Below are 18,769 nucleotides of genomic sequence, written 5' to 3'. Positions count from 1 at the left end.
AACGCCTTCGCCGAGGCGGCGGCGGGGGGGGCGGCGGCGGCGGGCGGCGGCGGGCTGAGGGCGAAGCGCGGCCGTTTCCGGGCGGCTCGGCCGGCTCGTGTTTTGGGAAAACGCCCGGGGGACTGCCGCGTCTCCTCGCACCGAGCTCCGACGGTGTAAAAAGTTACGTATCTGCCCGCGGGGTAAGCGTTCAAAGGGACTGGCCAAAAACAAGATTATGGAACATCGCATTTCCTCTTTCCAAGGCTGCAGCTTGTGCGGTGCTTCTGCAACGTGTTCGAGGGGAAAGACGCCCCGGGGTGGTGGGGCAGGAGGGCAAACCCGACCCGCGCCCTCCGCAGAGGGCGCGTTGGGGGACGGCGCGAGGCGCGGCGGGCAGGTGACGCCCTTGACATTACCTGGAACTGTGAAGGAAAAACCTGTGACTTATTTAAAGGCAGAAATCCGAAAACGTTGTGCCAAGTTCTTGACGGAGGTTCACCTTTGCAGCAGGTGACAGGGCGTTTTGGGCAAACTGGGCCACAGCGGCGGGGAGGGCTCACCAGGCCCAGCGTCCTCCGCCCTGCGAGGCGACATGGCCCCGCGGTGCCCTCAGCCCTCCTGGTGCCCTCAGCCCTGGCCTCGCGGTGTCCCAGCCCTCACAGCCCCGCGGTGCCCTCAGCCCTGGCCTCGCGGTGTCCCAGCCCTCACAGCCCCGCGGTGCCCTCAGCCCTGGCCTCGCGGTGTCCCAGCCCTCACAGCCCCGCGGTGCCCTCAGCTCTCCTGGTGCCCTCAGCCCTGGCCTCGCAGTGTCCCAGCCCTCACAGCCCCACGGTGCCCTCAGCCCTGGCCTCGCGGTGTCCCAGCCCTCACAGCCCCGCGGTGCCCTCAGCCCTGGCCTCGCGGTGTCCCAGCCCTCACAGCCCCACGGTGCCCTCAGCTCTCCTGGTGCCCTCAGCCCTGGCCTCGCAGTGTCCCAGCCCTCACAGCCCCGCGGTGCCCTCAGCCCTGGCCTCGCGGTGTCCCAGCCCTCGCCATGTCACCACGGGAAAGGAGCGGCTGTGAACGGCCCTGCCGGCCCAGCGCTGGCCTTTTCTACACAGCCTCCTCAGAGGGGAGCACCTCACGTGCCACCAGCTTGTCTATGTAGTAACAACACAGCTACTATTACAGGAGAGAAATTTTTCAGAAATTTGTTTCAGCCTAGCCTTTATGATGTGTCTTTCGTTTATTTTGCTGCCCTGATTTTTACTCACATTTAATTACAGGTATTGCGAGCAACACCGGTGAAGGCCATGAGCCTCTATTCATCTGTGGAGGACAGGGACCAAGAGTTTAAGCTTTGCCGAGCCTGTGAGTTGGTGCCACACAATAACACTCTCACATGTATATTCCATATGTAATTTTCCTACATTTCATTTAGCTAATATGTCTGGTGCTTGGGGTTTAGTCTAGGGAAAAGCAATCATTATTTATTTGAAACTCTGTTGCTAATGTTTATATCAACATTCCTAAACCAGGTCTCAAGGAAACAAATGAGCAGTAATAGAATAAATACCTATGTAAAAGAAAAATGCAAAGCAAATTCTGGAACAGATTCTTGAGTACTTCCAGGGAAAATACATTTATAAAATGTATTAATAAAGGAAGCAGGCTTCTACTTAGTAGAGGTTCTTGTGATATATAAATGGCATAGTTAAGGAGAAAAGTAAGCAAAGCCTATATCTTGATTTGACATCAAGTTAAGACCAAAGCTACCAGAAATGTCTTTACACAACTATCTTGCTACAGCTTCCTAGATTTAACCTTTATTTTATAATTCTTCAATCTGTCAAGATTTATGTTCATTATGCTATGTTAGAATTTGTTCTACTGTTCTACTGATTTTATATCTTGGATTAATCCATGTAATGCCTTTGTATTTTCTTAGAGGAGCTCTTCATCATTAAAACATTATATATAACATATGGTATTTTGAAGATGGCTATTACATTACACAGTAAGATCTCATTTTGCAAACAGATGAGCTGAATATAGAACTTACTCAGACTGTCACTGCCTTCTGTGCTATTTCACATCAGCAGGAAAGTCAGCAGGATCACAATATAAGTATAACTTTTGCCTAGAAGTCTGCTTTATTACTTATCTTCTATGACTTAATTTTTCTTGGGGTTGCAGCCAACAAAATCACAAGTCTTATTGATCATATGGGAAAAGGAGAAAGGTGAAATTATAATCCCAATGAAAAGTAACAGGATTTCTGTTGACTTCATTGAGGCCAGTGTTTTACCACAGATGAAGAGAACAGAAGGGCTGCTCCTGCTCCCTAGTTGATACAGAAACTGCCTCTTAAATGGAGGAGCTGCAGAACTTTGCACCCTTTATACGTGCTCCCCTGTCCCTGCACCTTCCTTGATGAGATGAATAGAAATCTCTTTTTGGCCAGTGGTCACACCATCCTGTTTTTCAGTAACATACACAACATGAGCATGGTAATGGTCTTCAGCAGAACTAACACAAGTGTTCATAACTTTAAGAAGCCATTTGAAGGTTATTATATTGTAATAGAGAGCTTAACTGAGGTTATGATGCTACACTCCCAAGGGCTTTCCTACAATGACATTTGTTCTTTCAGCACAAGAAGTCATGAAAGTAAAACCAGGGAGTATGCTGGTTATATTAAAAGCTTTCAGTTGATGCAATTAAACAGCACTTCATCAGCCACTGATGAACTTACCAGATGTAAATCTATAGATAAATAATTATGAAACATTTAAATAAGCCACCCAGCCTAGACCTCCATATATCAAGTATTTCTACTAAGTGAAATGTATTTTAATCCCAATAGTTGAATGTTTTACTTACTTGTGCTAAATTAGACTGACTTCTTTAAAACCTAGTCACTTTTCCTCTCCCAAGTAACGTGGGAGAACTTGCCTGACTGGACAGAAAACACAGTAAAAAAACCCACTGAAACAACTGGCACAATTGTCTTCTTGTATTAGCAGACCAGAATTTTAGTGTGGAATGCAGCTTAATTTGTCCGAATTGGTGCTGACCATGGAATATATATTATGACATTTTCTTAAGATAGTTGCTGTATTTGTTTTTAAATAATGACTCATTATGGCGAAGCTGTTCATTATAAAATCCTTCTTTTCTTCCCAAGATACATACCATCATAAAGGTCACACTTGAAAGGGCTGTTATGCATACTTAAACAACAATAACAAGAAGTTCTAAGATTTAAATTGGGCAGTGACTAAATAGACATCAGATCTACATAGATCTTTACAATATACATAATACAGAAAGTCATACTGAGTGACCAGAGTGGCCACACGGGTGAAGAGAAAAGAACTCAGGTCTCCTGTAAAATTTAGCTCTGTATTATCACCAGAAAGAAAAACATGTCAAAGTATTCAGAACCAGTTATGTTAGATCCTCTCTCCACAGCTATTATAACTATGCCATGATATCTGGTTACATCATCATCTTTTTTTGCTCAAGTGTTGTGTAAGTGAACTCAACAGTGTTACCAACCTTAAGGAAGCCCTATCTTAAAAAAAAAAAAAAAACAAACCAAAACAAAACCCCAACTGTTCAATCTAAACACAGCAGTAATTGCAGTAGCTGCTTTTGAATATTCAGTCCTAAGTGTCCTGTTCTAAAATCTGGCAGTCTGTGAACAATTAACGCTACTTCCTATTTTTACTGCAACATGAAGAGAAATAACTCCAATAGTTTGGAAGCAAAAATGGTGCTTGAAACTAGTGGGTGCTGATTGCAATTTTGCTAATAAATTGTTAGGTTTATTGCTGCATCTTCTGGATAGTGCAGACATCCTTCCTGAAGACAATGCAGGACACCAACCAAATGAAGAAGGAAATCTAGGTCAATGAAAATTAAAAAACCGGAGTCTAAACCAAAGTATCTCAGCAGTATGGAAAGGCTTAGTAATGACTTGGAATTCAGCATTAATCACAGAATTACAGGCAAGTCTAACAGCATATGCATGGCTGCTCACACTCCCTACTTAACGCAGGCTCTATTTACGTTCAGTGGGTAAAAAGTTCTACAAAAAACATAAGGATCTGATTAAGTGTCCCTCACTAAAATCAGGGCAGCTCCTCATATTGAAAGTTGAACACATGTGTAAGCTAAATGGCATAAAAGTATGAAAGAAGGATTGCTCAACAACACCCCCTCCACTCCGGCAGTCTAAGCAGACTCACACTGAGCTCCACAGCAGCACTGCCTGAATGTAGACCCCAAAGGCACTGGCAGATTTGGGGCCTGTCACAGGAAGAAAGTGGAAGAGGCAGCAGGAATGAAGTTTATTCTAAAATGACACAGCTTTACTGTGTCTAAAGTCCCAGCTACTAAGTCCCAGTCCCAGCTGGGACAGTTACTAAGTCCCAGCTTTACTGGGACTAAAATCTTCAGTATAATTATAGCGTTAGGAGAAAAAGACAGGTATAGAAAGCAAAGCGTATCTTGGGAAATAAACTTTTGTACCTGATGGGGAGAGATACGATGTGTAACATCCTGCACAGGCCACTAAAGGCAAACACAACAGAGAACTTAATGCAACCAAAGTGGGCACTTGGCACTAGGTTTGACTGGTCCACAAATCTGGGAATCACGATTCTGATAGTAACCTGCCATTACTACCTGGCAGCAGTTAGAGCAAGCACAGCACTCCCACTGAGAGCAGCTGCAAAGTGGCTTTAGAGCCAACCAGGACAGACCCTGCCTTGTAACTCTTTGTAATCTGGCCAGGATGGGATTAGCCTTTACTCTTGCTATAAGGCTTACAGTTATTGCATCTAAAATTTCCTGGTAGATATGCAATTATTATCATGCAGATGCATTTTGCAATCCACCCTTCCACTGATTTCGAAGCATTTAAGAAAGCGATAATCCTTTCTGTCAACATCTTAACACTTAACTGAATAATTAGCTGTAACGTAGCATTTTGCCTAGTTCTCTAACTTAGGCAATTTCTAGGTCTCCTAAAACCTAAAATTTTTTTAGCATTTTGAAAACAACAGAATAACAGCTAAACTTTTATTTTTAAAGTCACTATTAACATGTACATATGGAAATACAGTTCAAAGAACTGCTGCAGCTCTGAAGAAGCAGGGGTACTTCCAGAGTGATGTCATTTTTCTGTTAATCCAAACAGAGTTCCCACTCAAATAAATTAGTTCACTTCCTCCCAAAAGTAAATCTGAAAATACAATTTTTCAAATACAGATACAAAGTTTTACAGCTGACAATTCTGAGTAATTACAGGAATCACAGTGTTTTATTACCACACTACAATCCAAGTACTTTCATTATAGCATTCTATTAGGTGCATTTCAACAGTCTTGCCTTTTTTGTTTTGTTGAATCTATTTCTAAGCCTATTTAAAATGAAGGGAAAGTTAAATCCTCACTACATTATTGCTACAAATCCAATCCACTGTAGAAGGATTTTAAGATTAGAAAATAATGCATTTCTCCAAAGTATATTTGCTAAGTTAAAAAAACTTCCTAACATGCATGCACATATCCTAACTTCGTTTGTGTGAATAAGGTTTCAGGTTCAGTTTTAATGCACAAGCTCCCAGCAATTCAAATGGGGAGGTGGTGCACGCATGTTTATATATGCGCATGCACACACAAAAAAAGATTACAATAGCCATTAAAATGTTCTTTTGCAAATAGGTAACATTACTGTTATCGGCTAAGGTGCCAGTTTGTCTTGTACCAACAGCAGCAAAACAAAATGTGGATAAAAACATCCAAAAAGTTGCAAAAGCTATGGCTATAAAAATTAATGACATTTCCAGAAGCTTAAAAATTGGAACTGAGATTGGAGAATCCAGTGAGGCCACTGAGCAATTGGTGAACCTGCAGTGCAATAATACTTCAAAAAGTCACTGTCCTTCTTCAACTGCATATTCAGTTTTCCTGATGAGGTAGAAAGGACAATTTACTACATTAGAGATCTACCAGGCAGTAAGTAGGCTATAGCAACTATTAACAACGTCACAGCACATCCACTACCACAATGCTTACAAAGTTGAGTGACAACACAGCTCCTCTGCATTTCCTCACAGACAACTCTCATCTTCCAGGTTAAGAATTATGAGAAGACCAAAAAGGGGTAGAATCCCTTAGGGATTATGCAAATCTCCATTATGTGCCTAGCACCGATGCTAAGGCACTATATGTATGAGGAGGAAATAAACTATGCCAAAAACACACAATAGTTTATTAGAGGTAGACTGGTACTTTTTTAATGGAAAAATACACATTAGCCCTCACTGTTTTTCAAACTAATAGTACTTCACTAGTTGGGCTAGTCCTACTACAATCAGTCCTTCATGACTAAAAGCTAAAAAAAGGGGACTAACTAGATAGGACAAGATTTACTGCAGTATTCTGATTTCCTCTTGAGGAATCCAAAAGTCCCTCCCCAACAAACATTCCTGGGATGGGAAAGGCTATCTCAGTTAAAACAGGCAAAGTCAGAAAGACTTGTTTTTTAAGCAATACCAAGTTTACCAAGTTTTATGCTCAGTTCTTTTTTCCTCCTTTAGAGGAGATTAGTTGTTCCTTCCCACAGCAAGGGTGGCAGAAAAGGGCAGAGAAAAGAAACATGCTGAAACCAGCTGTCACAGTCTCCTGTCTCCATGGGAAGGAGAATTTTGCAAGAGTGGCTATCCAAATGGGTGCCTCTGGATTTGGAGATAAGGAGCCCAAGGCTTTCAGAGGAGGCTGCTGGACATCTATACAACTTATTGTGCAGTATTATATACCAATTTGATTTTGCTAAGTCTAGTTTCACATCACCAGATTTTAGTGGATTTTTCCAAGTAAAAACTAGGCTATACATTGTAAAGAAACGTAACAAGAACAATGTTTTAATAAGTGTTATCTACAGATATTTTTGAAGGAAAAGAAGAAACGTAAAAAGACCTCTGCCTGTGCTTAAAAACTAAGTTCAACTTATATTCATATTTTACTCTTATTTTAAGGGACTAGATAAATTAAAAACACCTACTGGTAAAAATATACATCATCAAAAGAGAAATGCTCACCAAGACTCAGCATCATTATTTATGCAACACATTAAGTTAACCCTTAATTAAATACAAGGAAAATAATTTCACTTACATTGACAACCACAGAGCCAAATTTTTTTCTGCGGCACGTAACTAACTTTCAAATGAAAGTTAATGTTATCCCATTTAAATCCTGCCCTAGAACATTCAGTTCACCATACTATTTTACACATAGGTGATGGACACGTGTGCTGCAGGAGGCTTTTTCATGTTTAGTTTTTCACTTTTGTGGCATTAATTGCTTTACATATATATTTGTCCTTCTACTGTGATGACTGTGCATGGCACAGCTTTTTGTGGTATTTACATCATACTATCACCTTTAAATTGGAGTACTTTCACTTAAGGAAGAAGTGACGCTACAAATCTTTTTTTACTTCTCTGAGAACTGCAAGAAAATTTCTCTGTCAGAGAAACTGTCCAAACAAGCAGCAGAACTGTCCAAACAAACAAACAGGAAGAACAGTTGCTGTGGCCAAAACCACAGCTCTATTTTAAATGATGATCCCCAAATCTTGGGACATGGAAGGTAGTGCCCATTATGTGGTATCAGGACTTGAACAGTGGCTCTGAAGGATCTAAAATACAATCAAACATTTGGGAATGAGTAGATCCCATTGTTACTGAGGTCACTGTCCTTAGTCCCTGCTCTATACACACAGCGGGGAAATGCTTCTGTTGCTTTCGAAACCTGTGTGTCTATTCACACAGAATTCAGAGTCAAAAAAGACCACAAACCTGACCTAATTAGTTAAAAAGAGATAACAATTAGGGTCCATGTTTCTACTCCCAAAGTATGGCCTGACAAACCTGTATTCTTAATTAACTAAAATCAAAACCAAGAGCATATTGCATATTCCTGAGAAGCGCCAAATACCTACCAATATCAACTAGATGGGACTGGTAGGAGCTTGATTTCTAAAAAAAAATCAGTTAGCAAGATGGCTAGATGTCAAGTTTTAATCTAAGTATTTGTGATTACCGCTTAAAGAAAAAAAAAATCAGCATACCAAGGTTTAGATTTAAAATCTCCACACTGTCCTTCATAAGTGAGGTGAGGATGAAGCAGTATGTATTTTCTTAAAATATCAAAAGTAAAAATTAAGTATAATGAAAGCACATCAAGAAACAAACTGTACAATTTCTGAACTGCACTGTTTATTTTGCTGCTTGAAACCTAAAGTGACAGTATGCCACTATAATTATGGGGTTTCTTCTAAACCTTTACTACACTGCAGGTACAGAAATATACGGACACATTTTTGGAGAATTGACATTTTTGCAAAATGCAGCAAACATTTCAATTTATACATGAGAAAAGGAAGTGTTCAAAAGGGTATGCATTTCAAGTTATTGCAGGTTATTTCTGTGAGAGAATTTCTGCAGGTAAAACATGTTTAAATTTAACCAACAGTAACGTGTCAGTGTATTTAAAATCATGACAAAAATCTTCTCTCTGGTCATTAATTGCCCTTTGACAAATTACTATGATGTTGTATGTTTAGGGCAAGATGTCAATACAGCATAAATCCCGTGGCATTTTGGTTTTCTTCTGGAGATTAAAGCTGTTTTTCTTGGGATAAATGCAGCAGCAAAACACAAACCAGCTGATCAAAAAAGCACTTCTGCCATAACTCCAATAATTTCAGGGCACACCAACCGACAGTAGTTTTGCCATTCCCAGTTCTTTTAAGGTTTACATCACAGCACTGTTGCCTTAAGTACGTTTTGTAAAAGCTTGTTTTCTGTTAGGCCAGCTTGCTGACTACAGCCTGGTTGAGAGAATTTAGTTGGTTGGTCCATTTATCTAATGCAGTATACCGTGCACCACCTCTCTTCTGATGATCCAGTTCAAGGAGCTGGTTGACTTGATCAATTCGGCCATGTATAGTGCTATAAATAAATAAATAAATAAATAAATCTCTCAAATGCACATGGAAATAGAAACTAGTAATAAATCAGAGGTCAAATAAGAGGTCGTTTTATACAAAAGACAGATGCAGAATCCATTTCAGAATTTAACAATTTTATAACATACTGTCCACTTTTACTATATACTGTCCCATGTAGTACTGCCTATTTATTTGTCATCATGACTGGAAATCACATTAACTAATTTAGTGGACAATGCATATATATGCATTTTATATATATATATATAATATATGTATGCATATTTACGACCCACATATAAAATCTGAAGCAATTAAATGTAAATACTTCTTTTAAGACAAGGAATCAAAATATGGAGATTTATTATAAAGTGATTTATTGCAAAATTCAAAATTAATGTAAATACATGCCACTCAATCTCTCTATATAACTGTATTTGCTCACATCTTACAAATATACTAGACTGCTCCTAGGCCAAGTAAATCCAAACAATAAATTCAGCATCATTACTTTTGGATTTTAGAATCAAATGGTATTTTCACCATACACAAAAATAGTTTGTTGTTTCTCGTATACTTTGATTATTTTAAAGTGATTAATGATCAGAACTAAGAAAGTACATACTTATCCAATATGCACTGCACAAGCAAGCTTTCCACATCAGCTACATCTATGTTTAACTCCTAAAAGAAAAAAAAAAACTCATTACTATTGTTTTGCAACAATAAATCCTTCCAGTCTTTATTTTCATGTACAGAATTTGATTTGATTTCTGATTTTCTTACTGTTAGAATGTATGAAATCAATAATGATCAGTCAAGCAAGAGAACTCCACCTAAAGCATATACTGTCAATGATCACTACATCAGTAACATTTTAGAAAAGGCTGAAAAGGTTAAGGCAAAATTTTTGGAAGCTCCTGAAAAAGAGTTCCTTTCCTGACTATATTGAAGAAAAAAAAATAATCAGGAAATAAAATGAGACTGTAATTATCAGAAAAGAATGGGCCCACGTTCAAAGCTGTTTAGAGAGCTTAATGGAACATCTGGCTCTAGTAAGTTCTGCAAATGTTAAGGCTATTTTCCACCACCCCCCTCCTCCAAGTGCACAAAGTTTTATTATATAAGAAAAGGTTAGTTTCATAGTATGTTTTTACAAGACAAGCCTAAAAATTGAGCTTCTCTAATACTTCATAATATATTTTGGAATGCCATCAATTTTGCAAGAAAAATCAGAGACTTTAAAAAGACTCATAGGAGATGAAAACTGTCCTATTGTCATTTACTGTTTTTTGATTTTGTTCTCTTCTGAATAGAAAATGAAATCAGAGGTTTTTGTCTTAAGCCATTTGTTCAATTACCACAGTTCTGCAATTCTTATAAGACAGACATTTGAAGCTATCTTTAAACAAGAGGGATTAAAATTTGGAATTTTATGTCCATAAAATTTGTGTACAGTTAGAAATTATGCAAACTTCATTTTCTACATTTCTCTTCAGAAAAGTGCTTTTCTACATAAAGTAGAGTATAATAATTGAGTACTTTAGAGATGTATCATTAAAAAGCATTGAGATGATACTTGACATTTACATTCTTGCACTGCAAAGGTAACAGCAGTACATCAGCGCTACATTATGGTTTAGATTATATTTTAGATGTTCTATTTCAGGAAGTGCTTTATTTAAGAGCTGTTTATTTACAATTAATCATTTACGTCAGCAAATGCAAGGCTCCACTGGCATGTACCTTAGAAATAAAAGGAATATGTATTCTCGTGTAAGGCTTAATTAATTTTATAAGCACTTGTGTTCTGATGTTTCGCAAAAGCTCTGCAAGAGAAAAAAAAAATATTGTAAAAATAACAGTACTTAAATAAAGATGCAATACAGTTCCATCTTTGTATCTTTTTATATCCTAACTACCATGATCTTTCAAGGTAGTTAGTACTTTCACATTCGGTGACTGGGGGAGCAAAACAAAATAAAGAGACCCTCTTTTTTCTAAGCATAGTTTGACAACATGTAACTCTGAAGATGGACAGATAAAGCTGATTAATTGTTTAAACCTGGAGCAATGTATTCCCTGTTAAAATTTAAATTATTCCAACTAACTGGATAAATCATACAGACCACAGCACAGTATACCTGTCTTATTTTCCAAGGCTCTGAAAATTAAGCCTGCATACAATTAACTTCATGGGGTATATTCACATTTAAGTTAAGCTTCAGGGTCTAATGGTATAACTATGACAAGAAACGGAAGAAAGAGTTATAAAACAGGGTCTGCATGAAGTGGCTGATTTTGCTTAAGTAAGATACTGCACCTTTTGTTTTAGTAACTTGCACGTTATTAAAGGAAAGTAATATAAAATTAAAGCATAGATTAACACTGTAAATTAACAGAAAAAGAGCTAGATCCATTTTACCTAAGCTTTACTTAGTCTTTTACCTAAGACTGTTCACTTAATGAAAACTAATACTGAAGACTGGATTATGTATCTCAATAAAACTAATGAGATTAAAACAACTAAGATAGATGTGTAAACATTAAAACCACGAACACACATTCCATCTCAGTATGCAGTGGAAAAGCTGAGAATGTCTTTTTTCTCTGGATGTTACTGGCAGACCAATGTCATAAAATGGGTTAAACTCAAAGTCTCTCCAGCCTTTAGGTTCAGCTGTCTTCCTTCTGTTGCTTTCCATTTTCTGTCATTCTCTCTTCCTTAAGCACCCGTCTCTTTAATCTTACAGTCTTTGCTACCAGACTTTGAAGTTTACCAGTAGTCGACATGTAACAGCAATAGAGGGGTTATATTTAGTTTCGCCTCCTGATTGCCATCTTCTCTTTTACAAACAATAAGTGTAAGAAAACCAGGTCTCTGGATTGAACTCTCCTCTTTCATGCAGCCATCCAGCTAACTGATTTGGCAATGCCAAAGTAGGTCCTACTCTTGATGAAAACAGTAGTCATCTGAAAAACTGGACGCTATCTGCAAGTCAAGAGACTTTTAATCTCTCAGATACATGACAAACTTCAGGAGAGACTTCATTTCATCTAATTGTTAATGGAATTAATGAACATGTATTAGTGTGTTCCTCTATTTTACTATATAGAGGTACTATAAATCCAAACATTGTTTTCAACGTATACATTACAATTGTGTATGTTGTTAAATGTTTTATTTCTACACATTTATTAATGCAGCCTTCATTACACTGTCTACAGATTGGTTTTGATCTAAAGCAGTAAGTTCATCTTATAAAATAGTGAACATCTAACTATTGAGACTGATAAGAACAACCTTTGCAACTGATTAAGAGTTTCTCTCATTCAATCCTTCACCAATGCAAAAAAAAAAAAAAAATTAAATCCAAAATACTCAAGAGCATGTCATCACAGTATATATTATCTTAGAACATCCATTCGTGCAAGAACTTTCTTCATGGCTCCTGCAATTCTTAGCAGTCATTCTACCTGCCAGGATGGATGTTGGCCCTGATCAATTTACAAAGAAGAACTTGGAAAACATTAAAGGAATTGTCTGTAAGTAATAATTACGAAAAATATTCAACACAGAAAAAATAAATCTTAAAAAAATACAGCATAAAAAGCAGAGAAAAGAAAGGATTAAAAGAGCAGGTGAAAATACCTTCAATATGCTCCCTTATGAAGGGATCATCCATGATGTTGCTGTGATTTGTTTTCAGAATCTTCTCAAATTCAGTGATGTCGTTATTCTGATAGGCACTTCAGAATATACAAGACTGAATTATTATTTTAAGAAGTAAAATAGATTCATTATAAGATTTTGTTCTCTACCTTCTAAAAAACTGTATTAAGTGTTGTTGACAAATCATATTAATAATCTTCATAAGGAAAAAATATTTTTGATGAGGTGCCACAGAAAAGACCTTTTTCCTATTTCATATTTTGTTACCATTTACAGAAGTTTAGTATGATCCCTTAGTTCTTTTGCAAGTGTTCACTGGTCTCAAACCATTTGTACTTTAAAAAGCTATTATTAAAAAAAAAAAAAAACCCAAACCCTGAAAGCAGCCACTTTTGGACAGTATTATTACTCAAATTTTGGCTTACTAAGGCCAAATTTTATGCAACAAATAAGAGATAAAAAGAGTCCAGAGGTTTTTTGTTGCTGGTGCTTCTAGAATGTCTATCTTAAGCCGAATTCTAAGAAAAAGCTGCCTTTCTGAGAGTAACTGAGAGTAACTGAGAGTAACTGAGAGTAACTGAGAGTAACTGAGAGTAACTGAGAGTAACTGAGAGTAACTGAGAGTAATTTTGGCATAACATTACTGTTTAAATTATTATTTATAGTTCATTCTTAATATCTATAATATCATTTAACTACTTAATCTTGTTCTCTAAGGAAAGGTTACAGAAAGAAGATGGGCTTGGAGACCAATTATTATTCAATAGTGGCACCACAGCATCATTTAAAGATACAGGCACAGTTAGTCCTAACAGGGACTATATGCTAACCAATGAAGCTTACACACTAATTAGTTATATTGCGCTACAGGCTAATGATCTTTAACCTGAAAGAGGTACTGTTCAGTATCTGCCTTAAATTTCTGTTTGAAATTGACACTGAATATTTTTAAAACAACATATATTTCTCCTTCATAGTCTCTATATATTTTCAAATTGTTTTTTTAACTGGTCAAGACAGACATCCTGTAAAAGAGGCAAAAGAAACTCTAATTAAACTTAGGATGGAATTTGAGGGGTTTATAAATGGAGTTATAACAGTGGAGAGGACTGTATCACACGGAATTAATACATTTTACTTCATAATTAAATGGAAATTCAATTAAGTATATTTTATTGTTTATTCTAGAAGTCTCTCTTTACAATATGCAAAGCATTCAAGTGCCCAATGTAGAGCAGGGAAAGAATTAAAAACATAACTGTAATCTTTGGAATTGATTTTATCTTCTGCAGTGTTCTTATCTACAACTGTTTTAATTGCATTATTAATCTTAAAGAAGCCATTATACTCAAATGTCAAGATTAAAGATATAAATTAGGAGTATGAATAAAAATCAGATCGGGTAAAGCCATCTGGACTTCCTTCTGCCTCAAATTCACATGAAGCTATGAAAGTGAAGTAGAAAAGATGTCTAAAGTGGAATTATTGGAATAGTCTCTTAATAAACTGCCAAAGCATGTATTCATCGTGATGTCAATAATGGACGAACATCCTTGCTTTTAGAAATGATTTGTCTCCATACATTGGTGCAGCACCACAGTGCTCTCAAAGCACTGTGCAATCTCAATCACCACAGTGCAATCTCAAAGCAAGGTTGGTTCCAACATGACTTTAGCAGTGTATTTCAAAACGTATGTCCAGTGTGTTTCAAAGCATGTATTACTTCTTATGTAATGAAAAGGTGGGAAGTTTCTTAAGCATTGTTCATTCTCTTACTTGTTAATGCAAAGGCAGGATAGAGCGGACAGAAAAGGTTAGCTTCATAGCACAGAATACAAAGATGGCCTTAGTTCACTTTATTTTGTCTGATAATCTAAATATCCAAAAAGCTCTGGCTTCACGTTTGCCTGTAAGAGGTAACGAAGAATTCTTTTGATCTTCATATATTTGAAGGACAGGGATGATTGCCTGAGAATCCATTTCATATTCCTATGTTATGAAACTCCTTTACTAATCATGAAATATCAGTGCATCCAATTATTCTATTGGCTTTGGTATGAGATGTGAATTATCTCAGTTCCTCATATATAATCAGCCAAACCCTACAGTCCAGTTGCACTGCTAGGAGAGTGAACTAACTTTCAGGGAAAAATGTGATTTTTTTTGCCATTGTAGAAGAAATTCACCATAGTAGAAGATAAACAGCACTTTCCCCTCCTCCCCCTACCTGGTATGGGATAGACTGTGGTGCATGTCAAAGTAAATAAAACAATTTCTTAAGAAAAACAGTCTACAAGTGTTTGCCTGATACTTATGAAAAAAATGTTTGTGTTAGTTGTGCACAAAAACGCCACCTCTTAAAAATATCCAATTCCTGATTTGGACTACTTTTTTTTTTTCTCTTCTTCTCCAGAAAACTTAAAATCTTACCTTACTAAATTCGTCATTGCTAGAATCTCTGGATCATTTTTGTATGGTTTAGCCTACACAGAACAGAAAGAACAGAAAGCACAATATGCATGTTTAGATTTCAAATATCTTTTTCTTTGTCTTTTTGTGGTAACTCTCCTATCAATTCTTAAAAAAAAAAAAAAAAAAAAGGCAGTAACTGAAAGTGATTTAATCATATTTATAAAAGTACCTCCTGAGAATCAAATGGATTTATTCCAGATTTCATCAGCATGTTTGCTAAGACCAAGTATTTTAAGCAAGTGGTTCTTCTGGGGCTCCCTGATTCATCATAATTCTTGAACGCTTCAAAAAAATCAGTATGTGCCTTTTCAAACTCTCCTTCTCTTAAGTGCATTTTGCCTCCACATTCTGAAAAGAAAAAAGGAACACCGCGTGCTTGTTGCTGACTAGAATAATTGTACTCAGAAGTTCCACACTATTTCTAAATAGATTACTGAAATATTTTCAGGAGTCTTTTCATTCTCTAAAATCACTAGAAAAAGCACTAGGCTCTGCACATACAGCTTTGCCATTTGAATAAACCCATTCCACAGAAGACAAAACAAAACCCAACCCACACTATGAATCTAAAAGAACACCAGTCCTTGCAGGCAATAATTATTTTAATCTTATGTTAAAATACTTAAAATTCAAATGGAATTTATCTCCATAAACTTCAAAGACAATAGACTTCCTGTATTTATGAAATCTTCCCTATATATTTTGAGTAAAGCTACACAGAAAAACAAACTGAGAAATACTGTTCATCTTTTATTTCTCAAGTATCCACTAGTGCCTGACCTTCTGTGCAAGTGCCTACACCAAAGGAAGAAAGGCACAACAGTATTCTGGAGAAAGGTGTTTTCAAGACATGCAGCATGTTTCCACTATAATTCACCTTTACTGATAATAAATCATATTTTCAATACATCTTAAAGCTCTTCTGTTCCTGATGAATTTTAGTAAGGTGAAACATCAAGTGCAAATTTACAAAAGTAGACTACAGAAACAGCAGTCCCTTCCACTAGCAGCCCTGTCAAGCCTTGTGCATTTATCCTTTGTTGCCTGTCATGGTGTCAGGAAGCTCATGTCTTCCCTCCTTCTTCTATTGCTTTTTTCCTAGGCCATGTCATCAACGGTTCTGCCCCTCTGACCAGTGCATCTGCTGCTTGGGACCAGAGCAGCAACGCTGAAGTCCCACGGGAGACAAACATTAAATGATGAAACCATAGTCACAGCATTTGTAGTCCCTTATTCACATAGGGTTTGTCCGACTCTGAACCTACAGGATCCTCTGCAATGTTTTTATAGGTGAAACTGAAAAAATTATCATCAAATTTTCATGAAACTAATCTATGCAACAGAGGTTAATTGAGAAGTTGAATATTAACTTGCCTCTGATAACTCCCATGATCAGCGGATGAGGAATGGCTGACTTGATGTGCAATGACTGTTCATATAGTGCTTTAAGTTTTTTGTTATTTTTCTGTGCTGTATACATTTGAATTTCCAAAGCATAGATTTCCAATAGTTGAGTACCTTTTTTAAGATCATCTTCACCATCATCAGTCTAGGATAGATTAAGTAATAAATACTGTGAAATTTTAAGAGAACAGTGATTTCAGTTTTACACATTGATTATGAAATACGCTCAGAAACTTCCTGTCAGAAATAAAGACATTCCTAAAATTTCACATTTTTACACAGCTATAAACAGAAAACTCAAGGAACTTACCATAGACCAAATTCTGAAGCCATTTATTAACACAGCATCACTTTTGTCTAACTAAAACTTTTCCTTATAATAACTTTCAGAATTTTGCCCTTTATACTTTTCTAGTCTCCTTTAAAAAAAAAAAAAGCTGGTCTCAGTACACAAATGCAATGACTTGAGTATATATATATTGATAATACATATGACTCTTCTACTGCCTATAACAAAGCCATTTCCCAGATATTTGTAACCCATTTTCAATGCCAGATGAGGAAAAGAGGACACAAAAAAGCACAGCAGGCTGCACAGCTTAATTTCTTTCTCCTCTCTTTCCAAATGGGGAGAAGAAACAACTATATGTTTCAGCTTTGACTAAAGCTCACTTGGAATCTTCATTGCATTTTAAAATAAATGTCTATACTTTTAAATGATTGACATGTTCTTTTCATTCTTGTGCTTGACTAAAAAAAAAAAAAAACTTATTCAATCAGTACTTGTCCATTATTTTCTTTTAATAATCTTTTACCAAGGAATAAAAAACTTTTATCATTTTGAGTTCATGTTATCAAACAGATAACAAGTTAAAGCAAGCACAGGATTTCAACAGTGTGCCTCAAAGGCCAAACAACAGATGTGAAAAAAAATCAATGTTGTTGACTAAGCTACACTGATTTATAATATAAAGTTACCTGGCATGACTGATGCAGCTGGCGCAAAATCTTTTGTAACTTTCCATATTCTTCTCGTTCTAAATATAATTTGCCGAGCTGGAAAAAAAAGAAAAAAAAGATAAAGAAAATAGAGAAAACAAGAAAAAACAAACAAAAACAGCTGAAATAGTAAGGTCTATTAAGATTTCATAATTATAGCTTATAAGGTTTAGTTGAAGGTGTCACAAACAAAAGTTAAAAATAGTAATTTATATATTTTACCTTTGTGTTTGTCTTAAACCACAATCTATCATTCTTAGCATCTTTCAGAGCTTCAAGTGTTGTTTCATAGAATTCCTGAAGCAAATCCATCTGACATAAAAAATCAGAATTCTATAATTGTAAACAGCAAATTTGTACCTGTTAATAAAGTCAATCTGAACAAACTAAAAGTGCATGTTTGAACTTCAAAACAAGAAAGATAGAGAAATCTGCATCTTATTTAATGTCTGCTTTTAAAGTGTAAAAACAGCTTCTAAAATAACAAATCAAAGTATGCTTGCTCTTTTTATATGAAATTGATATTATCATTAAAAAGCATGCTGGTGACAAATGAAAGCCACCTGTCCATCTTCTACAAGCAAATAAGAAAATCCTTATGTCGTGTAACATAAGGCAAACACTAATAGACAAGAGTACTACTTAGAAAGAAAAACAAAAACCAAAGAATTTACATATCAAAAAGGATAAAAGAATAAGATTTACCAAAAAAAAAAAAAAAAAGAAGTGGTCAAAGGAAAAGATACTTTTCTATACTACCAACACTGCATGAAACAAAGATAAAAACTTGAGTGCATCAAACCATTTCCTTGCATAAAAATGAAAATATAACATCCAAAATGGAAATCAAAGTGCTGAATATAACATTGAACAAAAGTTCTACAGAGAACGCATTAATATTGTTTATGGCTGTTGTTCTTTTTGGCAGTAGGGATAAAAGATCTGCATCTATACATCAGGTTAAAATTTCCAAATTGTCCCTCCAGGTCTGGCTCCAGGTGCCTTTAGACCAAACACACTCAACACCGTCCACAAGGTAAAGTTCAAGCCAATCTAAAGTCCTTTAGACTTGAGGGTAAAGCCTCATTCATCTATTAAACTTTGCCTTCCTATGGATGGCAGGACAGGAGGGATTGTGATTATGAGACAAGAGTCATTGCTAAAGAACAATAATCCCCCATATGCTGGTGCTATCTCCAGGTAGTCAGTTAGGGAAGCTTTCAACTATCAGTA

The 18,769-nt window shown here is 36.7% G+C and overlaps 1 protein-coding gene and 1 long non-coding RNA gene across 3 annotated transcripts in view; one reads left to right on the top strand and one right to left on the bottom strand.

Moving 5' to 3' along the window:
* The first annotated feature begins 27 nt into the window (after positions 1–27).
* Positions 28–17,251, top strand: LOC138068906 (uncharacterized). The gene is made up of 3 exons (XR_011143762.1): positions 28–182; positions 1,248–1,332; positions 16,236–17,251. It is a non-coding gene; the product is annotated as an uncharacterized lncRNA (long non-coding RNA).
* COPS2 (COP9 signalosome subunit 2) overlaps positions 8,233–18,769 on the bottom strand; it is a 23,323-nt gene continuing 12,786 nt past the window's right edge. The window contains exons 5-13 of one of the 2 annotated variants that reach the window (XM_068958689.1): positions 17,759–17,848; positions 17,516–17,593; positions 16,508–16,682; positions 15,303–15,481; positions 15,092–15,144; positions 12,641–12,738; positions 10,735–10,817; positions 9,614–9,672; positions 8,233–8,989 (exon numbers count right to left, since the gene is read on the bottom strand). In XM_068958689.1, the coding sequence (XP_068814790.1) occupies positions 8,845–8,989; positions 9,614–9,672; positions 10,735–10,817; positions 12,641–12,738; positions 15,092–15,144; positions 15,303–15,481; positions 16,508–16,682; positions 17,516–17,593; positions 17,759–17,848 (960 nt within the window). In that variant the 3' untranslated portion in view covers positions 8,233–8,844. Of the gene's footprint in view, positions 8,990–9,613; positions 9,673–10,734; positions 10,818–12,640; positions 12,739–15,091; positions 15,145–15,302; positions 15,482–16,507; positions 16,683–17,515; positions 17,594–17,758; positions 17,870–18,769 lie in introns of both variants that reach the window. The other variant, XM_068958688.1, reaches the window with a different exon arrangement.

The sequence above is a fragment of the Struthio camelus genome, chromosome 12 (genome assembly GCF_040807025.1).
Source record: "Struthio camelus isolate bStrCam1 chromosome 12, bStrCam1.hap1, whole genome shotgun sequence".
Lineage (NCBI taxonomy): Eukaryota > Metazoa > Chordata > Aves > Struthioniformes > Struthionidae > Struthio > Struthio camelus.
The sequence above is the reverse complement of the archived record's forward strand: the minus strand, read 5'-3'. Positions and strand labels throughout refer to the sequence as shown.